Source organism: Podarcis bocagei (assembly GCF_964188305.1).
Source record: "Podarcis bocagei genome assembly, chromosome: 15".
In the NCBI taxonomy this organism is placed as follows: Eukaryota; Metazoa; Chordata; class Lepidosauria; order Squamata; family Lacertidae; genus Podarcis; species Podarcis bocagei.
The window spans coordinates 43,447,810-43,472,762 of NC_138141.1; the positions used below are offsets into that span (position 1 = coordinate 43,447,810).

At 49.2% G+C, this 24,953-nt stretch overlaps 1 protein-coding gene across 1 annotated transcript in view; it reads left to right on the plus strand.

Moving 5' to 3' along the window:
* Nucleotides 1-24,953, plus strand: part of LHFPL7 (LHFPL tetraspan subfamily member 7) — a 74,285-nt gene that overhangs the window by 19,711 nt on the left and 29,621 nt on the right. The window contains exon 2 of the mRNA XM_081172203.1: nucleotides 2,264-2,402. Within this exon, the coding sequence (XP_081028329.1) occupies nucleotides 2,264-2,402 (139 nt within the window). The remainder of the gene's footprint in view (nucleotides 1-2,263; nucleotides 2,403-24,953) is intronic.

Here is a 24,953-nt window from a genome sequence, read left to right on the forward strand (position 1 = left end):
TAACAGCACGAAAGGGACCGCGAGAGGTGTGCGTGTGTTACAGGGAGTTGGGGAGCAAACTCGGGTCCTGATCCATCCTGTGTTCTGCTTCCTGTGAGACAAATGATGTTCTTTAATTATTGTGTGTAAGAACAAAAGGCGTTGGCCCTTCAGGCTTCTCTGCCTGGCCCACAGAACTCTCTCCAGGCCACATACCCCCATCTGCAGGTGATTCCCCTCTATGGCCCTTGCTTTGCACCATTCGTGGGTACTTCTGCTGGGCTGGAAATGCATCTTTCTATGGCTCCTCCTGTGGGATGCGGGTGGCGCTGTGGGTTAAACCACAGAGCCTAGGACTTGCCGATCGGAAGGTTGGCGGTTCAAATCCCCGTGATGGGGTGAGCTCCCGTTGCTCGGTCCCTGCTCCTAGCAGTTCGAAAGAACGTCAAAGTGCAAGTAGATAAATAGGTACCGCTCTGGCGGGAAGGTAAACGGCGTTTCCGTGCGCTGCTCTGGTTCACCAGAAGCGGCTTAGTCATGCTGATCATGTGACCCAGAAGCTGTACGCCGGCTCCCTCGGCCAATAAAGCGAGATGAGAGCCGCAACCCCAGATTCGGTCACAACTGGACCTAACGGTGAGGGGTCCCTTTACCTTTATGGCTCCTCCCATGTCTGGCATGTGGCCCCTGAAAGGTGGCCCAGAAGGGACAGCGGCCCTTGGGCCGGTGAAGGTCCCCTACCCCTGGATTAAAAGGCAGTGTGACTTACCTGCCTTTGCTGTACCTGTGCATTTGATGAAAAAGTGTTCAGAAATAAGGCCAATGTTTTTTTGTTTGCAGAAAGACCGGCTCAGCGGCAGAGTAGCTGCTGTGAGTGCCGGACAATCCAGGTCCAGCCCCTAAAGAGGGTTTAATCTCTTGGCTCACATGTCCTGCCTCACCCCCAGCCCAACATTTTCTTCCCCAGGTATTGCGTTAAGGGCTCAAGCAAGCCAGTTCCCTCTCCCTGCCAGACACACCCACTTGGGAACTCACTGAGTAGGGGACTCTGTCAGGCCATTTGGGGGGTTGGGGTGGATTTAACTTTTTTTGTTCTTAAATTGTTTTTATTAATTTTCCAATAAAAAGCACCCAATTAACATGTCAAGTCATAATCCAATAAAAATAAAAAAACTAAAATAAAAAAGATCAAATTATCTTCCAAATTGTAATTATTAATTTTTGGACTTCCCATAGTCTGGACCTTGAAGCACATCTCCAAATCTCAATCCTGCCTCTCGTCGTTATTTCCATATTTCCACATCTCGATTTTAACACTCTAAACTTCTTTGTCTCTGGCTCTGCGATTCTCCGTCATGTCAGAAATCATATATTGTTTCGTCTGTCGATGTATGAGTTTAACTTTTTTTTAACAAGCAGATATAGAGGTAGAATTCCTGCCCACTGTGAATGTGCAAAAATGCCTTCTTTGTTTTGAGGCCACCAAAATGATTGGCACAACCATCCAAGTACGGTATTAGAAGTGCTTGTGGTAGTGATAAGGATAGTCTTAACGGGGTGTATGTGTATGAATGGAAGACCTTATCTTCTTCCTTGCCCACTCACCCCTCTGACCCTCTGACCCCCAGTTGATGCTGGGCTCCAGCTCCTGGCAGCCAGCGTGACCAGTGGTCAGAGATGGCGGGAGTTGGGCGTCCAGCACAATCTGGTGCTCTACAGAGCCCCCGTTCCCATTGGAAGTACACCGTATTTTTCGCTCTATAACACGCACCCGACCATAACACGCACGTAGTTTTTAGAGGAGGAAAATCTGTAGGCATGCCACCCGTAGGCATTCCCTCCATAACACACACAGACATTTCCCCTTACTTTTTAGGAGGAAAAAAGTGAGTGTTATGGTGCAAAAAATACGGTACATGTGGCTCCATCTTGTTTAAACCCCCCAGACCCGTCCACTTTCCCCCCACCGTACTTATGACGGCACACCTCTTAATTTCTTGGCTTGAAGCAGATAACCAGAGGGTCAACCCATGCTAACTGAACAGTGGCGCATCAGAGAGCCTGTGCGGTGTAGAGGTTAGAGTGCTGGACTGGGACCCCGGAGACCAGGGTTCAAATCTCGCACTCCGCCAGAAACTCACTGGGTGACTTTGGGCTCCGGCTCTCAGCCTAACCTACCTTGCAGGGTAGTTGTGAGGATAAAAAGAGGGAAGAGGATAATTTGGAGGAAACGGAAGTATAAATGTAACAATGAAAGTGGGTTTTTTTTTATTCATATTTTCAGACGAGTGCTGTGCTCTGTTCGGGGGGCTGTGCTCTCCTAGCCTTCAGCTCCCTCCTGGCTGTCATTGTGATCTTCCTTCCCAGCGGGCCGTGCGAGAGGAGGGTCTGCACCCTAGCTGGCTACATTCAGACAGCAGCGGGTAAGTCCATAAACCATCCTCTTTTGAAACTTGTATCTGTGAGTTTAACTGGATCAACTGTTTACAGCAGAGAAGGGGGACCTTTTATATATGTGTGTGTGTAAATAAATAAATAAATAAATAAATAAATACACACACATACATATACACATTTTTATTGGTTTTTTAAAGATATCATTTCCAACAATCATATAACATAACTTCTTATCTTATACAATGTTTTAGACTTACGTCAACACCTCTGATGATTTTTTGTTCTTTATCACTTATTCTGCATTTCTTAATTTCTCTATTACTCTTAATTATCATTCACTAATAACTCTCCTCATAGTCTTTCTTGCAATATTTCAAATAGTCCTCCTTACAAAATTTCTTGCAGTCCTACTAGCGTAATCTGTTCATTACAATTACTTTTCAAACAGTTCGTAAATTTACTCCAGTCTTCTAAGAATTTCTGGTCCCGCAGGTTTTGAACCCTTCCTGTTAATTTATCTAATTCTGCATAGTCCATCAGTTTCATCCCCCATTCTTCTTTCATTGGTAATTCTTCTGAGAAGGGGAACCTTTAGAATCCCGAGGGCCGCATTCCCTTCTGAGCAGCCTTCTGGGGGCCACTCGTGGGCGGAGCCAGAAATGTGAAACTTGCCTTGCTGCAGTAGGCTAGTTTCTACACCCACATTCACACACCCCTCTCTCCATCCAGGCAAGCAAAGAGGCATAATAAGAGGTAAAAGGCACATTTCCAGCCAGGCAAAAACACTCAAGGAGAGGTGTGGCCTAGGAAGAATCCAGAGGGCCAGATAGAGAGGCTTGGAGGGCCAGAGCTTCCCCATCCCTGATTTAGCCATTTAATTTTCTAAAGAAGAATTTCAACTGTGTGGGTGTAGATAGGTACATATCTGTAGAACAATATATATCTTATATATTATGTATACGTTATTATTCTATTTTAAAAAAATGTTTCCTATTTCCTTGTTGCTTTTATCAATTTATATCTGCTGAATTTTTCCTTGAGCTTATTCCTTCTTTGCTACTGGTGTAGTACTGGTTTTTCTAGACTTTTTTAAAAAAATGTTTTGCTCCAGTGAACTAGAAACTTAGATGTGCCTCCATTGAGAATATGCGAACCTTCTCCATGGAACACATAGTGGACTAGAAACCTAAATTTGCCTCCCCTTGTTCTACGGAGAACGTGAGCGCTCTCCACAGAACCCTGTGGAAGGGAGTACATTTGCTCCTGCGATTCTTTACCTGTTCTTATTCCCATCTGCCCCCCCCCCCCGTGCCAGTAGATAGATAGCTAGATAAACCACAATGACAATATTTATTTATTTTTGCAGCTTTTGCTGTTCAAGCGGAGACAGTGCCTGGGTTTCTTGATGAAGAAGACCAAAGCTAGCAGGTGGAGGGGAGGAGGGATGGGCGAGCGGCGTGAGGAACCCAAGAGTATCCTTGTGACCTGAATCCCAATTGATTTCAGATTATTACCGTTGACTGGAAAAGGCACTGCGTTTCAAAGCACCATTAATCCACAGTGAACTGAAATTAAGAGGCATGGTGCTTCCTGGGCCATGGTTTGTGTGCTGAGGCCAGGAAGAAAAGGCAGGGACAAACGTCTTAAATGACCTCATTAGCTTGATTATACATGGAACAGTAAATTCTCCTTTGTCAATACAGCTTCCAGTTCTGTAGTCTGTTTACCTCCAGCGCAGAATCTCTCAATTCCACCGCCCAGGGATCCTTTGTTTTATTTAGTTGCTGGAGTCTCTTTCCTCCCTTTTAAGCATGGGGGTATGATGGCAATGGTGTCTGTCAGGGGTGACGCTGTTTAGCTCCGGATTAAGGATGAGCAAATGTGTCACAGTTACCTCCACTGCTTCCCATTTTTTTCCCCAATCTCCAATTCAGTTTTTCGCATTTCCACATAGGAAAGCCAATGTGGCTGTAGTGGTAGGAGTGTTGGACTAGGATGTGGGAGACAGGAAGACTCTCATGAAAATTATTTAGCATTTTAGGGTGAATTTCTCATGCAGTTTTGACTAATATACATACAGTGGTACCTCGGGTTACATACGCTTCAGGTTACAGACTCTGCTAACCCAGAAATAGTACCTCGGGTTAAGAACTTTGCTTCAGGATGAGAACAGAAATCGCGGGGTGGCGGCAGCGGGAGGCCCCATTAGCTAAAGTGCTGCAGGTTAAGAACGGACCTCCGGAACGAATTAAGTACTTAACCCGAGGTACCACTGTATTTTTTGCAAGCAGTTTTCCCTAATATGCATGTGTGTGAGAGAGAGAGTTTCACTAAAGTATACATTTTGATGCACAATTCCTCCCAACACATGCCTTTGGCTTGGTTGGGGTTTCAAAATTTGACAAATGGTAGATTTCAAAGGAATGTTGGGTGTCCTTTCTTGCGTTGTAATGGGAAACTGCCTAATCTGCCATTTTCTGAACCAATCTGCAAACAAAATTAAATTTCTCTCCCATCCTTAAGCACACTTCAGGTTGGTACCTTTGCACCAATGCCAGGAAAATGAAACTTGAGCATTTCAGAGGTTGAATCTTGAGAATAAGCATTAAAAACAACAACAACAACCAAACCAGTTCCTCTCCAGAGGGCTTTTAAAATTCTTGCAACAGTTCCCCAATCTTTTTGTTTATTTTTTTTTAAAGAAAAAGGATTTCTTTCCCTCCTACCCATCCCCATTTGAGCAAAGATGATTGGGAGTAAAAATGTTCAAAAATGTGCTTTGGAGTGTTGAGGGCAGCCCAAGGGCTGAAAGTAGCAAAGACCTCCACTTGGCCAGTTTTCTAGCAGTCTGCAGAAGGATAAGAAATCACATTGAGCAGCTTTCAGCAGCTGGAGGGAGTGGGCGGCAGGAACCATTTCTCTGCTGTTTTAAAGAAAGCCCAAAAGCAAGCTGAATTTTAAATAAGGTGGTCTCCCAGTAACATCACATGGGGTGTTTTGTTCTGCTTTTTGAGTGGGGAAGGGATGCAGCTCTGCGACGGAGTCCTGCTTTGCAATTCCCAGCATATCCAGGTGAGGCTGAGAATATCACCTGCAGAGCAGCTGCCAGTCAGTGCAGACAGCACTGAGTTAGATAGACCCAATGGTCTGATTCAGTGCAGGGCACCAGCCTGAAATCCTGGAGGGCTGCTGCCTGTCGGTGTGAACAGTACTAAGCAACAGGAGAGAAAGATCTGGCAAAGGCAACTTCATCTGTTCCTGAACCTTTGATTCAGAACCACGAGGCCTGGAATCGTGGTTTATTTTTAGGCGAGGAGCTTTAGATCAGTAGGAGAGCACTTGCTTTTTTGCAGATTCCATCGCTGGCATCTCCGGGTAGGACCGGGAATGTTCCCCACCTGAAATTCTGGAGAGCCATTGCCATTCAGTGCAAACTATTCTGTGCTGGATTGACCCAATGGTCTGTAATAAGCCAGCTCCCTATATTCTCCTGGTGTGTTTATACTGTCCAAAATTTTCTGATAATTTTTTCAGAAATTATCATTGGCGGCATTTTTTCCGCCAAGCTAAGCAGTTGGCTCCTTACTTCTCTCGCCCTGACCTAGCCACTGTGATCCACCAGACGGTCATCTCCAGACTGGATTATTGTAACTCACTATACGTGGGGCTTCCCGTGAGACTGACCCAGAAACTCCAGCGGGTGCAGAAAGCCCCGGCGAGATTCCTTACGGGGTCCTCGCTGCAAGATCACATTCACCCAGTGCTATACCAGCTGCACTGGCTCCCGGTGGAGTACAGGCCAGGGCACAACCTGACTCCCTCCTTTGGCAATCCTCACAGAACTCTAGCCCAATGGTTGCCATTAATCAGATTTGAATTAATTTTAGAATGAAATGATTTTAGAATGTTTTATCATTTTACTGTTGTTAGCTGCTCTGAGCCCGGCTTCGGCTGAGGAGGGCGGGATATAAATAAAATATTATTATTATTATTATTATTATTATTATTATTATTATTATTAGTCCACATCTTGCTTCCCTCTGCTCCTCCTATTATTTCACCGCTCACCGCTGTGTTGAATTTTTGATTGGAGGCATCTCAGGGCAGAGACCTGCCCTGTCGTATTGCCTCAAAGCATTAGATAGACTGACGATGCTACTCAAAACAGCTGATGATTTGCAGTTCCCTCCTAACACGCCTCCAGGAATAAGATGAAGGTGCTGGATCAGGCCAATGGCCCGTCTAGTGTCGCATCCTTTTCTCACAGTGGCCAACAAGATGCCCTAATGGGAAACTAGCAAGCAGGACACAATCACAACGGCACTCTCCCTCCTGCAACTTAATAATAATAATAATAATAATAATAATAATAATAATAATAATAATAATAATAATAATAATAATAAATTATTTATACCCCGGCCAGAGTCAGGCTCAGGGCGGCTAACACCAATGAAATCACAGTAAAAACATAATAGGGGAAAAAGAAAAGAAAAGAAAATTTAAAATGCAGGTTAAAATGCAATTTAAAATGCAGCCTCATTTTAAAAGTAGCCAATAAATCAAGACCATAAGGGCAGGGAAACATAAGGGTCAGGCTGAGTCCAAACCAAAGGCCAGGCGGAACAGCTCTGTCTTGCAAGCCCTGTGGAAAGATATCAAGTCCCACAGGGCCCTCTTGTGACAGAGTGTTCCACCAAGTCGGGGCCAGTACTGAAAAGGCCCTGGCCCTAGTTGAGACCTAACCACCTTGTGACCTGGGACCTCCAAAATGTTGTCATTTGTGGACCTTGAGGTCCTCCACGGGGCATACCGGGAGAGGCGGTCCCATAGGTATGTGGGTCCTGGGCCGCATAGGGCTTTAAAGGTCAAAACCAGCACCTTAAACCTGAACCTGCACTCCAACTTGTATTCAGAAGCATCGCAGCCTATGACTGCGGTAGCAGAGCGCAGCCATTCTTGGCTAGTCGTCACCCATAGCCCTCTCCTCCTCAAAACAATTGCCTAATGCTCCTTTGAAGCCGTCCAAGTTGGTAGCCACCACTGCTTCCTGAGGGAGCGAGTTCCATAGTTTAACTCTGTGCTTCCGGTCTGCCTCCGGGCGCTCCTTGCTTCTTCCTCGGCCACCCACGGAGACGCCACATGGCATTCGCATATGGATGCCGCCCCCCTGTGCTAACTGGCTGTTGTCGCCAACGGCTTAATCCAATTCCAGGTCCAATAATCCTTCCCACTCTCCCCATCACAAAATCTCAAGGGCTCCAGATGCATTTGTAGTTTTCATTTTCTTACAAGAAAAGCAGCATTCTGCAGGGAGGGGGTGCTGAGGGAAGGGGGTGATTCTAGCATCTGTCGCTGCCTTTCTAGCGCCTCCTCAAAAGCTTCGGGGCTCATCTGAGAGAGATTTACTGCTGCTATGGATCATCGGCAAGTTGATAAGGCTGTCGTGTGGGAGGACTGCCATAAACTGTTGCTTATGAACAACAACAGCAACAACAACAGTAGTAGTAGTAGTTTCTAACACTTTCTAAATGGTATCTCCAAGGACAGAAGTGTTGTGGTTTATGCTTAAAAAGACACCCCAGAGTTAAAGGCTGTTTGAAAATTAACCTAACTTAGATGGAGTCAGAGCATTGATCCATTTACCTCCATGTTGCCAACGCTGACTGGCAGCAGGGTTTCAGCCAGGGAGACTTTTCCCAGCCCTACCTGGAGATTCCACCAAAGATTGATCTTGGGACCTTCTGCATGCAAGGCAGATATCCTATGCACACACACACACACCCTGCCATAGTGAACTGTGACTGATGCAGTAAAGAAGTAGGTTTTGTCTTGCAGTGGACAGGGCAAAACTGGATTCACTGTTTCCTCTCCCCTCCCTTGAGAAGCTAAGGAGGACTGGTAACCCCACTCCCAGTGCCGGTGGATCACAGCTCTCATCGTCCCTGCCCATTGGTCATGCTGGGACCATGGGTCCCTGCAACCTCTGTAAGGCCGTGAGTCCCCCACCACTGTTGTGGCCGAAGCCTAATCCACCCAGAAGAGGCAGCCAGGTAGCAAGCTTTTATCAGCACCATGGAGAGTTCCATGTGAGCCGCTTGACCCAGCTATGACAACCAGAAGAGCCCAGCTGCTGATCAGGCCAAAGGGAACCAGCGTCCTGGACTCCCAGTGGCCAACCACATGTCCCAGTGGGAAGCCCACAAGCGAGGAGTGAAAGCAACAGCCCTTTTCCCCTCAAGGTGGCCCTCAAGGTGGCCAGCTTCCTCCGACATGGGTGGCAGAACATAAGAGTTGTTGTCGCTGGCAGCCATCCATAGTCTTACCCTCCATGAACTGGTCTATATAAGACTGGTCTGGTGAAAGCCTGCGATTATCATTATTTGATCTGTTTGTGGGCAGGACTCTGTCTCCCTCCCTCCCCGTCCCCTCGCCTCCCTGGAAGGAGCAGGGCACCCTGCCAACTGCTGCTCTGAAGCTCTGCCAGGTAAGCATTTACGCCCTCCAGGGGAGGACAGTTGGCAGGTTGCGCGTCAATCCCTGCATCTTTACGGACCCATTGGAGAGCAAGTTCAGATTCCCTCCCCTCTCTCTCTCTCTTTTTAAAAAAGCCCTTGCCTGTAAAAAGGGCCTTCCTGAAAGCTGGCAGCTCTTTGGATTCAGGAACCTTTCCTGCGTAGCTTTTATTTTTAAGGCAAAGCCATGTCATGTCTCTCTGAGCCTCTGGTCCAAAGTGGCAGGGAAGGGTTCCTCAAACCCTGAAGCAACCTTCCATCTCGATTCAAAATGTGATCCTGTTGTACCTAAATATAAGACGAAAACTCAGCTTAGGAGCCGTCCTGCAAAAGTTGCCTATCGCACGTGAAGAGGTGTCCCAATTGTGCAGTGAACCACAGACCTCTTTCCAAAATGCTTGTTTTGCCGTCCTCCGACGCAACACCCGTCTCTCAACTGCAGAGAAGCAGTCTCTGCCCAGGGGCCGTCATGTGGCAAGCCTCCGCAGGGATGTTGTGCATTTGCTTAATCTTCCCTGCTCAAGTCTAGAAGAATATCTGGCTGGGGAGGTGTTTAATGTAAGCAGATTTCAGCCAGCTCTCTTAAGTAGCTGCCACCCAGTCAACAGGATTACCGAGGTGAAGACTGTTCAATAGGAGGGCATGTGGCTTTCACCACCGTCTCCCTAGTTCTGACTTAATTGGATTTTTTTTTGGGGGGGGGAGGAGAGACAGGATTGACAAGGGCACCCCTTCTGCAAGGAACTCTCTTTCAGGGAAAGTATTCCCAGCTGTTTTGCAAGCCAGTTGGAATATCCAATTGGGACTCCCCGCAAAGGTTAATTAAAAAAAGATTACACAACGCTAACCTTTTTTTTTTAAGTAACCTAATTAAATTCCCTAAGTCTGGGTGGCTTTTGTTGTCCCCCCTGCGAAGTTCTTCAGGAACTGGAGGATACCCTGGCCAGCAGTTTGCAGGCTTAACCTGATTAAGGTGGAGCCTCAAGGCAGACAGGCTGATTGCTGACGCCAGGGGTCTATGCCCCGTGGAACTGGGTGGGAAAGCAGACTGGCCCAGCTAATCTATTTAACCTTCTCCACCCCCAATATGGAGGGACTGGCTTAAGAGGGCCTTTCTGTGGCTGTGCAGCTGCTATACATACGCACCAAGTCGGACTATCCCTCCCTTCTACCTCTGTGTGCTACCTGCTCTGACTGGCAGCAGCTCTTCAGGGTTTCGGACAGGAGTCTCTTTTCTCAGCTCTGCCTGGGGCTGCTGGGGACTGAACCCAGGACCTTCTCTCCCTTCCGTTCTCTTCTCTGAAATCCTGGAGAGTGGCTGCCAGTCAGTGTAGAGAATAGTAAGCTAGATGGGGCAAAGAGCACCCTGCCCTGTGCACCAGTCTCTTAGTCTGGCATTGATCTGTGCAAATGATGGGTGTTAGGGAGTGTGTAAATTAGAGATTTTGCCATAAAAGAAACCACCTTGCAAACCCTTGAACATCCGGTGGGGCCTACAGCAAAGCGTTGTTCCTGATAAGGGTCCCAGTTTGTTTGCTTTGCACTGCTCCAGTATACTCCATTCCGTTGCTCCTCTCGCCTGGTTTTCCACCCCTCCCAACCTGTCGGCATTAAGTGACCTCTGTACTCAGTTGGGCTATTTTGGGGTTCTCTCCCCTACACTTCAGGTTTTGTGGGCGGGTTGGTACTTCTGCAAACCTCGGGACTCAGCAGATCCTGTTGATACCCTCCTCTTGCACACGGAGGGCGCTGCTTTGGCGACATAAGCCTTGGCACACACACCAATACATCAGAAATAGTGCACCTGAGAGAGGAGAGGGAGCTATGGCTGCATCCCCTGCCCCGTATGATGGATGGTGCTGAGCCAGTAATTGACTATACTGTTGTTAAAGAGGCTGACAGCCCCATCCAAATGGGACTAGGAGGGAGGGTGGTGTCCTGCCTGGTGTCAATTCTGAGTTATAGGAGGGAGAATCCTCTTAGGCTCAAGTGCGCAGCAGCTATAAACAATTCCCTATCAGAGATCAGAATTAAAGCTGCCAATTATTGCAATGCCTTTACACAAATTCCAGTTCACACGTTGAATACTGTGTACATTTATGGTCACCTCAACTCGGAAAGGATATTGTAGAGCTGGGAAAAGCTTCAGCCCAAATGATCCAAGGCCTGGAATGACTCCCCTGTGATGGAAAGTTGCAGTGTTTGCAGCTTTCTTTTCTAGAGAAAAGGGGAATAAGCGGAAATCTGATAGAGGTGGTGTACCGAAGGATGCCTGGTGTGGGCAAAGTGAGCAGAGAAAAGCTTTTCTCCTGTATGATACTAGAACTCGCGAACATCCAATGAAACTGAACATTGGAAGATTCAGAACAGGCAAAAGAAAGGACTTCTCCATGCAGCACGTTGCTAAACTGTGGAACTCACTGCCACAGGATGCAGAGATGGCCAACAATTTGGCTGGCTTTTGCTCTTGTTGTTTAGTCGTTTAGTCATGTCCGACTCTTCGTGACCCCCTGGACCAGAGCACGCCAGGCACTCCTGTCTTCCACTGCCTCCCGCAGTTTGGTCAAACTCATGCTGGTAGCTTCGAGAACACTGTCCAACCATCTCGTCCTCCGTCGTCCCCTTCTCCTTGTGCCCTCCATCTTTCCCAACATCAGGGTCTTTTCCAGGGAGTCTTCTCTTCTCATGAGGTGGCCAAAGTATTGGAGCCTCAGCTTCACGATCTGTCCTTCCAGTGAGCACTCAGGGCTGATTTCCTTCAGAATGGAGAGGTTTGATCTTCTTGCAGGCATGGGACTCTCAAGAGTCTCCTCCAGCACCAGAATTCAAAAGCATTGGCTGGCTTTAGAAGAGGTTTAGACCAGGGGTCTGCAACTTAAGGCCCATGGGCCACAAGCGGCCCATGGGGGGTCGTTTAACCAGCCCATGGACCCCCGCCGCCCACTTGCTTGGCTCCCGTGCGCCACGCTGGGAATCAGGAGTGGGGAGGGTTGCTCTTGCCAGGACCTGCTTGTGGGCTCCCAACTGAGGCCACTGGTTGGCCCCTGCGAGAAGGGGGTGCTGGACTAGAGGGGCATATCAGGCCTGATCCAGCAGAAAAAATTCTCACGGGTGTCTAGCATTTTGTGGACCAGTTGAAATCTGCTCTTGTGATTTGCATCTTCCCCCTATCTCCCATCAAACACTTTGCCAAATTTGAATCAAGGTGTGGTGAAAATGATTGCCATTGCTCCATTAAGGAAATCTAGTTGGTGGTTGAGGATGCATTGATTCATCCCTTTTAGGGATTGGACTGGCCTGGGCAGAAGCGGGACCCTCCTCCGCTCAAAGGAGTGGAATAATAATAATAATAATAATAATAATAATAATAATAATAATAATAATTTTGTTCTTTATATTCCTCTCATCTGACTGCGTTGCCCCAGCCACTCAGGGCGGCTTCCAGCAAAATATAAAAGCACATTAAAACATCAAACATTAAAAGCTTCCCTATACAGGGCTGTCTTCACATGTCTTCTAAATATTTAGATGGCAGTTTGTTTATTAATTTATATCTGAGTGGGGAACATTTTTAGCCTGGGGTGTCTCTCATACCCCCCATGGGCCAAATTTGCCAGGTGAGCGGAATCAAACCGGGAGGCTAATTAGACCCACGAACCGGAGGCTGCCAACCCTGGTTTTCCCCTAGTACCAACAAAGGCTTGTAAGTCAATCCAACTCATTGTAAGCTCATCGGGGCAGGGCTCTGTTTTTGCACTTAACCCTGTCCCGTAAAACTAAGTGCATGTTGAGCAACGTAAGCCGCGGCTCGGCGGATTTGCATCCGCAACGGTGCCACTGTGGCGCTGCAACAGGGAGCCTGTGTGCCAGGGGAGCCTGTCTGGCAGCGGCAGGTGTTGATCAGGGCTCCGTGGCGACAGGAAACACTGGGAGAGGTTTGGAGCAGGCGGAGGGAGCGAAGAGAGGAATTTAATGGGTGGGTGGAGAGTGGCCCATCTGTCACCCATGACAGCGCAAGGACTGAACCCGTGATTCATTTTTTGCCTTGATAAATATATTAATCAGAGAGGTAATTGAACCAGAATGGCTCTTGATGGGTGGCTTTCGGGAACCAACAGCGAGCCGGTGCGAACTGTGGCCCAGGGGGTGGGGAGGGAGGGAATTGCTGTGGGGCAGCAGCCGCCACCTCCCGTCTCCCCATCCCACTCCATAGCCTTCAGGGAGTGGGAGCATACCTCATCCCCCGTCCCAATTTTGTTTTTTAGCTAACGTGTTGGATGCTGTTCAGTTGTGCTTCGGCTCTTGATGTTTCTGCTGCGTACGATTTGAACAAACATGCGGCTGAGTAAGGAATTAGGAGAATGAGAAGCTGCCTTTATACGGAGTCAGGCCCTTGGGGAATCTAGCTGGTGGCTATCCGCACTGACTGGCAGCAGCTCTCCGGGGTTTCAGATGGGGAGACATTCTCAGCCCTACCAGCAGATGTTGGGGATTTAAGCTGGGGTGTTCTGTGTGCAACACAGATTCTGTCCCGCTGGGTTCTAATCCTTTCCTTCAAAATAAAGCAAGAGTCTAGTCCTCAAAGTTCTGAATGAACAGGTGACTTTCATATCTGCCTTATTTACTGCCTTATATGCAGAGTTCAATTGGCTCACCTGGTTCAGTATTGCCTACACTGATGGCAGCAGCTACCCAGGGTTTCGGGAAAGCTATACGTCTATGACCTTGGAAGATGGTGGGCTCTCCTTCAATGGAGTTTTCCAACGGAGCTTGGATGACCACCTGTCAGGGATTCTTTAGCTGCGATTCCTCCATTGTGGGGGGTTGGGCTAGATGACCATTGGGGGGCCCTTTCCAACTCTACAGTTCTATGAGTCTATGAATCTTCCCCACCTATACCTGATGACGCTGCTAGGGATTGAACCTGGGACCTTCTGCCTGCCAAGCAGGTGCTCTTCAACAACAAAAACCAAGACTCCAGGCCTCATGGTTCTGAATCAAGGGTGGGTTAAAGGAGGAGGCTGCTTTTTCCTGGGTCAGACCAATGCTCCATCAAGCTTGGTCTGGTCTACAGCTCTGAGTGTAGACAAACCCTGGAGATTTTCTGCCAGTCAATGTTGAGAATACAGAGCTGGATGGGGCAATGCCCCAATTCAGAATAAGGTAAAGGTAAAGGGACCCTTGACCATTAGGTCCAGTCGTGACCGACTCTGGGGTTGCAGCGCTCATCTTGTACAGCTTCCGGGTCATGTGGCCAGCATGACGAAGCCGCTTCTGGCGAACCAGAGCAGCGCACGGAAACGCCGTTTACCTTCCTGCCGGAGCGGTACCTATTTATCTACTTGCCCTTTGACGTGCTTTGGAACTGCTAGGTTGGCAGGAGCAGGGACCGAGCAACGGGAGCTCACCCCATCGCGGGGATTCGAACCGCCAACCTTCTGATCGGCAAGTCCTAGGCTCTGTGGTTTAACCCAAAGCGCCACCCGCGTCCCCAATTCAGAATAAGGTAGCTCCTAATTTCAGGGAGCAGATATCCCCTCTTGACCAAGCAAATTCCTGCTGTTGGGACTCCTTGTTTTTCGTAGATGTTGGTGGTTTCAGAGCAATCCCCTCCCTGGAGTAAGCAAAGCTGTGCCAACCCTTCTAAGGGGTTCCTGTGGTGGAGGCCTCGACAGCATTTCCTCCCCGTTGTTAGTAAAAATAGTCCTCTCCCAGCTTCCTGTTTATGCATCAACTCCTGTGGCAGGTCTGTTTTTATGCGGCTGCTGGGAAGTGACGCTGTTCCTTCTGGTCGTTACAAAAGGACATCTCAAAACTCACGTTCAGCTGCCTCCTCTTGTCTCCTCCAAATAGCCATTCCTTACTCTCTCTCATCCCAGTGGTGGGCAGCCTAGGATTCAGTAGAATGAATTTCACACAAGCTCTGAGACCCAGACCTCTCTCCCTGCATTAATTCATGTGGGTTGTATTTAAGGCCCTGCCTGCAGTATATATTTAAAGGACTATGATGCCATTTTTAACAGTGGTTTCACAGTCAGTCCTGTTTGTGAGGGGTGTGTGTGTCTCCTAACAACTCAGAAGTGTGCATGCACACGAAAGCTAACACCAAGAACAAACTTAGTTGGTCTCTAAGGTGCTACTGGACATTTATTTTATTTTTTTATATATTCTTTAAAAAACTGGAATTCTCAGGAGTCTTAGAGGGAAGGCACAGCTGCTCAAAGCTGTGATACGGCTTAAAATGTATAGAGCAGAAGGGGCCTATGTTTTACTTTGAACAGACCCTATTTAAACCTAAGTCAAGCAGGAATCTCAGCTAAAGCATTCGTGACAGAGGGCCACTCAACCTCAGCTTAAAAACTCCAAGGAAGGAGAGGCCACAACCTCCTGAGGGAGTCTGTTTCACTGCCAAACAGAATGTTCTTCCTGATGTTTAGTCAGAATCTCCTTTCTTCTCACTTGAAGCCTTGGGTTCAAGTCCTACCCTCCAGAGCAGGAAGAAACAAAAATGTCAAGAAATTGTTCCCATCACGCCTGGTCAAGGCCATGAGGCTGAGAGGAGTTGGTGTCTAGCAACACCCACAGGGCCATAGGTTCCCCATCGCAGATTTTGGGGAGCTGGGGGTTGCTGCGAAGAGGTTGAACAGAGGAGAGGAGTAGGGAAGGGGGGGGTGTCTTCCCAAACCGCCTTCTGCCCGAGGGAACGTTTCCTGGGCAATTGCACCTCCAGACTTCTCTGCTGTATCCCTACAGCTCTCACAAATGCTGCGGCTTCTGCCTTCCTCAAAGTGGGTGGCAGAGGAATATCTACTGCTCCCTTCTTTTTCTTGGGCATGGTGTGTGTGTGTGTGTGTGCGCCCAGTTCTTATGCCAGACTGCCTCCGTTCTGGGCTGCCTTCCAGAAATGCAAAGGGCTGCTAAAATTAGTTTTTGAAGGAAGATGGTATGCTTGCATGTGAAACAGAGTGGTGGTGGTGGGGTTTTGCCACATCTTAAAATCTACATGCAGCTGCCTTTCTCTCCCCCCGTCCCCCCCCCGCCCTGCCATTTAAATTTTTTATTAAATATTTTGCACATCAAAATAAGACGGGCACTGCTTTTATTCCTTTTTGGCTCTTGGAAAGAATTGAATAAGCAATGTGGGACAGGTTTCCTGTTCCTGGAGTTGGCTGCCTTGCAACATCTGGGCAGCTGCAGGCTCCCTGCCCTGGCTTTACAAGAACAGGCAAGCCAGCCAGCTGTTTCCAAAATGGTTCAGGCGGATGGCTCTGGCAACCTCAGAAGCAGGCCTTTTGCTGCTAGGCCCTATAACTAAAAAGGTAAAGGGACCCCTGACCATTAGGTCCAGTCGTGGCCAAGTGGGGTTGCAGCGCTCATCTCGCTTTATTGGCCGAGGGAGCCGGCGTACAGCTTCCGGGTCATGTGGCCAGTAGGACTAAGCCACTTCTGGTGAACCAGAGCAGCGCACGGAAACGCCGTTTACCTTCCCGCCAGAGCGGTACCTATTTATCTACTTGCACTTTGAGGTGCTTTTGAAGTGCTAGGTTGGCAGGAGCAGGGACCGAGCAATGGGAGCTCACCCCATAGCGGGGATTCAAACCACTGACCTTCTGATCGGCAAGTCCTAAGCTCTGTGGCTTAACCCACAGTGCCACCCACGTCTGAGGCCCTATAACCTACATATGAATAGACACTCCGTCCTCATTTGTGGCATTCTAGTTATAGGCCCTATAACTAGAATGCCACAAATGAGGACGGAGTGTCTATTCGCATGTAGGTGGGCCACTCTGAGACCAGGATGCTTGGCTAAATGGGCATCCCATGGCCTGATCCAGCAGCCAGACTCTCCTGTGTTCTTATGAACCATTAGAATGCAACAGATCCAATGAGTGCATCAGTCGATGGAGGATGCTATCCAGTTCTTATCAGAGATATTGGACTGTCTTCTTTCTGTACCTCTGTATTTTGTTTTGCAGCTGGAGGCTTCATTAATTCCGCCATTGATGCATATATTCTCATAGGATACCTGCCCATAATGTTCGGACGTAATTTATTGCCTCCAATATCTGCCAGGAATACCCCTACCAGAGCAATCCCATATTTGCCTTACCCTTGGGGGTGGGGGAAGCTATTGTGCCATAATGGCTGCTGTATCCCATGCTTGCTCAGGTGTTGGGGGTGCGAGGACAACAACTTAGAGAACCGCAAATGTAGCAACACACAAACAGTCCTTTGAAACACCGTCAGTGCCCACCAATTGGGGATTGTGCCATTGACGTCGCTCGCAAGCCACCCACTCACGGAAGGAACCAATGAACTTGCAATGACAACAGACACACACACACACACACCCCAATATGGACTCTCACACCTAGGGGCAAAGGAGGAGTCTGTTTTACCCAGATTTATACGCAGATTTAGGCAGATTTAGGCGGACCCAATTGAGTTTTAAATTGCTTTTTGTGTCAGGCGCTCACTTACGTCCAACTCGTGTTGTTAGTGAGTCCGATTATAATTGGGTTGTAGCCAGCTAAGTTTTACTCAGAGAGGACCTTCTAAAATTAATGGGCCCAGGTTAGTTATGTTCATTATTTTCAATGGGTCTGCTCTGAGTAGGGCTAGCATTGACGATAACCCATATAACATACATAATAGGTATAAAAGAGTCAAATGCTCTTTTTCTGCAACATGGTTAATTTGTTCCGTCGCCCTTAAAATTTGCCACCACCTGCTCCTAAATACCCCCCAAGTGCGCACTTCCACAGCTTCTGAACATGAAGGGGGTATTTTTCACTTTGCCCTAAATACCCCGCCAATGGCCAGGCGCATGGCTTTTGAGTTCTTTGCAAAGGATTCTGGGTAGGCTGGCCGAAGATCAAAGGCCTCTTTTGTCCAATATGGCTTTCAAAAGCTGGATCCATCATTCTCCCGGCTTTTTTTCTTGGTGGATGAGGAAGGGTTAAGCCTGGATCTCCCCCCCCCCCCCCGTGACCTTGGTGGAGCAGTCGGATTGCTTTGGGAAGCCAGTAAAACCGATAAACCCTGTTGCCTTCTGATAGGGATATAAAAAATATAATTACTTCAGCGGTGACTTATGATTCAATGAAAGCAGAGCCTTCCCTCTCTCTCTCTCTCTCTCTCTCTCTCTGCCCCCACCGCTCTGGTTTTCTTTTATTGAATTATGCAGTGGTATTCCTCAAAGACCGTTAGCAGATGGCCGACTCCGTCCAGGCGTTTAATAGGTTGAATTACTGCCCTTCGGAGAGAGTCTCCCTTCCAACCAAGGTGGATTAGAATGCCATTTCCACCACACACACACACAGCACACCCCCAACGAGTTCCGTTCTTCTGGGTTGCCCTGCCGCATGTTTACAACAGTGTGTTTTACGGAGAGAAAGGTTCACGGAGTGAATCCTACTGAGGCGTCAGAATGGATCGCTCTCTTTACAGCGGTGCTTTCACGAGGGCCCAGCAATGATGCGTGATGCTTTGCAACTCCTGTTTTGCAAGGAACGGGATGGAGGGGAGAGTTGGGGGGGGGAAGAACCCCACACCAGTGAGATATTCAGAATGGGGAGAACTCTGTTGTGTGCTCCGGATAATAGCAACCTCAGGTGGCAAGTGACAATGGGAATGGAGCTGAAATAGGACTCTTGAGGAACAAGAGGGAAGAATCGGCAGGTTCAGAGTAGCCCCGAGGGTTGGAGAAGTGTAACACTTTTTTAAAAAAAATTAATGAAAGGGGCGAGAAAAAACTGAAAATTCAGCATGCACAAGAGCCACGGCCAACCCCCAACATACCGTATTTTTCGCCCCATAGGACGCTCCGTCCCATAGGACGCACCTAGTTTTTTGGGGGGGAAATAAAGGGGGGGGAAATCCCTTTATTTCCCCCCCAAAAGCAGGTCGGGGAAACAGAACCAGGTCGAGGAACAGCGGGATGGCGGCGCTGCGCCTCCCTGCTGTTCCCCGAGCTTGTGTGGCTGGCCGATGTCTGCCCCGCGTGAGGGGCGCTCTGCATCAGGGCGCCCCCCCCCGCGGGGCGGCAGGCTGCTATCCGCGGCGTGGGGAGCCTTGCCGGGAACTCCTGCAAGGCTCCCCGCGCTGCGGATGTCTGCCTGGCAAGGGGGGCGCTCTGCTTCAGGGCGCCCCGCCCGCCGGGCGGCAGGCTGCTATCCGCAGCGTGGGGAGCCTTGCCGGGAACTCCTGCAAGGCTCTGCACGCTGCGGATGTCTGCCTGGCGAGGGGGGCGCTCTGCTTCAGGGCGCCCCGCCCGCTGGGCGGCAGGCTGCTATCCGCAGCCTAGGCATCCCTGCCGGACCTCCCGTAGGGCTGCCTAGGCTGGGGATGTGTTCCTGAAGTCTGGAGAGCGAGAGGGGTCGGTGCGCACCGACCCCTCTCGCTCTCCAAGCTTCAGCAAAAGCCTGCATTCGCCCCATAGGACGCACCCAGATTTCCCCTTCATTTTTGGTAACTCATACGGTAACTCATTCCCTGACTAGTTGTGCAAGATGCTTAGAAGCTGCTGCCAAACCTTTTTATATGAAGAACCATAGAATTGTGGGGTTGGAAGGGACCCCAAAGGTCATCCAGCCCAACCCCCTGCAATGCAGGGATCTTGGCTAAAGCATCCATGACAGAGGGCCGTCCAACCTCTGCTTAAAAACCTCCAATGAACCTCCCGAGGGAGACGGTTCCACTGCCGAACGCCTGTTCCCATCAGAAAGCTCTTCTTTTTTTAGTTGGAATCTCCTTTCTTGTAATTTGAAGCCATAGGTCCTACCCTCCGGAGCAGCAGGAAAAAAGGATATCAGCTGATTTTCTGTTTTGAGTTTAATGTATGAAAATTTTAAGGGGTGTGTGTGTGTTTTAAAGTTACCTGACTATCATCAGGATATTTTGACTGTTCTGGATAACTGGTATATGTGTTATCTACCTCTCTTTCAAATCAGAACCAGTGAAGGCCGTCAATGTCCTGCGTGAGTGTCTGGAGGCGGTTGGAGGATGGATGGCGGCTAACAGATTGAGGTTGAATCCTTACAAGACAGAAGTACTGTTTTGGGGAGACAGGAGGCGGGCAGGTGTGGAGGACTCCCTGGTCCTGAATGGGGTAACTGTGCCCCTGAAGGACCAGGTGCGCAGCCTGGGAGTCATTTTGGACTCGCAGCTGTCCATGGAGGCGCAGGTCAATTCTGTGTCCAGGGCAGCTGTTTACCAGCTCCACCTGGTCCCTGCCCACGGACTGTCTCACCAGAGTGGTGCATGCTCTAGTTATCTCACGCTTGGACTACTGCAACGCGCTCTACGTGGGGCTACCTTTGAAGGTGACCCGGAAACTACAATTAATCCAGAATGCGGCAGCTAGACTGGGAGTGGCTGCCAAGACCACATAACACCGGTCCTGAAAGACCTACATTGACTCCCAGTACGTTTCCGAGCACAATTCAAAGTGTTGGTGCTGACCTTTAAAGCCCTAAACGGCCTCGGTCCAGTATACCTGAAGGAGCGTCTCCACCCTCATCATTCTGCCCGGACACTGAGATCCAGCTCTGAGGGCCTTCTGGTGGTTCCCTCACTGTGAGAAGCCAGGTTACAGGGAGCCAGGCAGAGGGCCTTCTCGGTAGTGGCACCCGCCTTGTGGAACGCCCTCCCACCAGATGTCAAAGAGAACAACAACTACCAGACTTTTAGAAGACATCTGAAGGCAGCCCTGTTTAGGGAAGCTTTTAATGATTGATGCGTTACTGCATTTTAATAATTTGTTGGAAGCCGCCCAGAGTGGCTGGGGAAGCCCAGCCAGATGGGTGGGGTATAAATAAATTATTATTATTATTGATTAGAGTTTGGATACGGTCCTTATGTACGTTTAGGGAAGGGTGTAGCTCAGCTGGTAGAGCCCCTACATTGCACCCAGAAGGTTCCAGGTTCAATCCCTTCTCTACAACCCTTCAAGGTAGCTAGGACTGAGAGCGGCTGGGCGGAGCTTCACTGCTGAGGGGGCATTTGAAACCTGGCTCAGATCCAGCACTCTGTCCTCTGCCAGACAGCGGCTCTTTAGCACTGCGTGTGGCAGGGTCCCACAGGAGGAGCACAGGATTTGAACTCGTGACCCTGGAGCCCACGTGCGCTCTTCCTCGCAGTGACGGCGCAACTTCGCCTCGGAGCTGCGCTTTCCTGTTTTTGTCGGCTTGTGCTGGAAGACCCGCTTTGTGGAATTTCTTTTTTAATCACAGCGCTGACAGGCGGAGAGAGCGAGAGACTATTCCCTGGAGTGCAGGGCTGGGATCGAGGAAGTCGGCTGCAGCCACGCGGCTCAGAAAAGCGACTTTCCTCTCTGTAATGAATATATCTTTATGGGGGAGGCTTGACAATTCCACTCCGCCTGGTCAGCATCTGCGTAAAAAAGAAAGAACGAAAGTGGTAGGGTGGCAAGTTTATGGGTGTGTATATGTACATGCAAGAGAGACTGGGAATTTTTTTAATTCTGTGCCATGACTAGCCTTATGTTAGCGGCTCACTCTGGCCTCTCCTACCTCTGATCCAAAACATTTTCACCGAAAAGTATACTCAAAAGTCTCTGTGCCATCGGGGAAATTTCATGCAGAAGGATGCATCTTTTTAACGGCACGATTGCATCCCCCCAAATGGATCTGTTAAGGAAGGGCACCTGCAAGTTTTTGCGCGATCTTTTCACCGGGAGATCTGCCGAGCAGTTTGGAAATAGGGAGAACGGAATTTAAAAGAGGGAAAGTAGCAGAGGGAAAGTGGAATTGATGGGTCTGTCCATTCCTGCTTCAGATAAAGAGTTTCTCCAAGCGATGGAGAATGACTACATTAATTACCGTCCTGCCGGCATCCGCCCACAAGGCACCATTCATTAAGATCTTACTGAGGCAGGAATGCCTCTGTGAAACCGCCCCCCCCCCCAATTCCCCATGGGATTGTAATGGGGGGGGGGCTGAGGAAGGGGAAAGCACAATGGACCTAATAATACCATCCCAGAAGACTAATCCGGTTAAATGAATCTGATATCTGAGATGTTTTCGGAATCCCAATTCCATGGAGGGTCGGCTATTTCGCCTAAGTACAGTGTATGGCCTTGTGAAAGTACCTTTTATGGCTAGGCAGATATCCCTCTCTCTCTCCCTCCCTCTACCCCCCCTCTCTCTCTTTCAGTGGATGTGGGTCTCTCTGCCCACCTACTTTAAAAAACACACACGCACGCCAAGCATAGCTCCTTAGCTTGCAGCCCCAACCCCACCTACTGGGAGCCAGCCCCATTGAATTCAGTAGGACTCACATTCGAGTAAAGGGGAAGGCAGCCAGGGAGGGAGGGATTTGCAATAGCACGTGCTAGAAGGAGCAAGCCTGGCTGGCACCCAGAACTGGAGCACTCCTCATTGCAATATGTTGTGGCAGGTACAATTTGCCATTTTTAAATGTATACAAACCTCTCCCTTCTTCCAGAGATCTACGGTCTCCCCCCCTTTTTAATCCTCACAACAGCCCTGCTAGTTGGGTTAGGCTGACGCTTAGCTAGTAACCCAAGAAGGTCACCCACTGAGCTTTGCAGTTAAATGTGGATTTGAACCCAGCTCTCGTTGCTTTTGGTCCAAAGGTGGGGCATCTCTGTCTCCCCAGACCAGCTTTTGCTAGGTAAGTGGGGCCACCCAGCCTCAGTTGATTGACAGATGGAGCACCACTTGGGGATATGGCTTAGAGGGCTCTATTGCACTGCCCTTTCTATCTCCAGCCCTCCGACTAGCCAGGGCCCACCTAAATTATTCAAACTGCAGATTTTGCACGGCGCTCAGAACGATTACTGGCTGTGGACTTGATTTCCAAGTACAGAGTTTCAATATTCCCTCTGTGTATATTAAAAAAATATTTTTTGGAATAAACCGAAGTGGCCCCAGGCATCTCCCAGGTGATTGTGGAGCGCTGTGGGGAGGATAGACCCCTCACCCTTTGACCCTAATCTTAGATTTCACCTACTAGGGAGGAAAGAAGCTGGGAAATCCTTGTTTTTCAATAACAGGAGGACACAAACGCCTCTTTTGCTCTCTTTCTCTCCCTCTCTGCAGATGATAACGTTCTCTGAGATGGCTATTATTTAGGCCATTATTCTAATGGGGCATCTTGGCCATCTTGAATTCATCATCTTAATGGGAGACCATTTGCAGTATCCCATTAGCTTAATAAAGGCTCCCAGCTGCTTGGAGAGCTGGGGGGTTGATGTTAGCACAGGGCATTGGGGAGAAATGGCAGCGGAGGGAGAGCGAGAGAGAGCAAAGGCACATTAATTCGACAGATTATATTGGATGGCGATGCTGACGAGGCTTCTTTTCTCCAGACCTCATCACACTCTTTGTTTCTGCAAAGCATTCGCCAAGGCAGTCCCTGGCGGATTAGGCCCTGTGTTGGTGGATTTCAGGCTCTGCATCCGGATTAACTCCTAGGGCCGCGCTCCCTTCTGGGTGACCCTCTGGAGGTCAACATGGGCAACAAATGTCAATGCCTCTTTTGCCCAGTAGGGTTCCTAGGTTCCTAAGTTTCTGAGGTGTGTTCAAGGGCAGCCCCATATAGAGCTCATTGCAGTAGTCCATCCTGGACGTTACCAGAGCATGGAGTGCCATGGGCTAAGGTGGGTTAGCAGGGGAGGCCTGTGTGGTGCCCTGCAGATATTGTTGCGCTCTCAGCTCCCATCAGCCCCAGCCAGCATGTCTGACAAACCAGGGATGGTGGGGGGTTTCTAGAGAACGGCTGTCTCTGATCGGCCCAACAACCTGGTCTGGCATGGTCCACATTAATCTATATTCTGCCAGTATCTATCCCGGTTGCAATGCTTGGAACAAAGTACAGCTGATAAAAAAACACATTTTCTCCAGGCGCCTGCAGAATTGTGGGCCTGCAATTGTTCTAACAGGGGTGCGGGTGGTGCTGTGGTCTAAACCACAGAGCCTATGACTTGCCGATCAGAAGGTTGGCGGTTCGAATCCTTGTGACGGGGTGAGCTCCCATTCCTCGATCCCTACTCCTGCCCACCTAGCAGTTCGAAAGCACGTCAAAGTGCAAGTAGATAAATAGGTACCACTCCGGTGGGAAGGTAAATGGCGTTTCTGTGCGCTGCTCTGGTTCGCCAGAAGCGGCTTAGTCATGCTGGCCACGTGACCCGGAAGTTGTCTGCGGACAAATGCCGGCTTCCCTCGGCCTATAGAGTGAGATGACCGCGCAACCCCAGAGTCGTCCGCGACTGGACCTTGCGGTCAGGGGTACCTTTACCTTTATTGTCCTAACACCAAAAGACGAGCTAAGTTAAGTTACGAACTTTTAAAATCCCCATCTAGCTGGAACCAGGTGAACCTCACCCCCACCCCTAGAAAATATGGGAACAGAGCGAGAGAAGATTTTGTCACTTGGGAGACTGTGATAATTGGGATGGAAATCTTGACCCAGTTCTCTGCCTCCGAGGGGAATCTCTGCATGTGAAAAGCGCCACCTCGTTCCCCTCTTTCTTTCCCCGTTGGGTTTGTGGCCCACTGGGGACCTCTTCTTGGGCAGGGGCAATTGAAAGAAATTCCCTGCAAGTTGCTGTAGTGTGCAGTCCTCTCATTTTTTGGCTGAGCACGTTCACAAGAGACATCCGCCTCCACGCACACAGATTTGCGCGCACGCTCTGGGGCCGTTTTGACTCTCCTTCGGGAGTAAGGAAGAAAGGGTCCTTGGATCTTGGCGCTTGCAGGCGGGGAGAGCCTTTTGTAAAATTTGCCTCCGCAAGATCTGAGCCGCCTGTCAGTCTTTTGAACGGGGATTTTTGCTTCGCCTCTGTGATCTCTGTTTCTTCGTCTCCTGTGGGGAGGTGTTTAAACACCTCCCTGCCTTTAATTATCTGTCCCCTTTGGTGATTGAGTGAAAGGTTTGAACTGATCAAAGAGACAGATGGCAGTTGACCGAATTTAGAGACCCCCGATGCCATTCTACTTCACTGCCAGTGCAACTTGATGCCCTTTCGGCATTTGGGAAGGGATGCAGCTCAGTGGCAGAACATCAGCTTTGCATGCA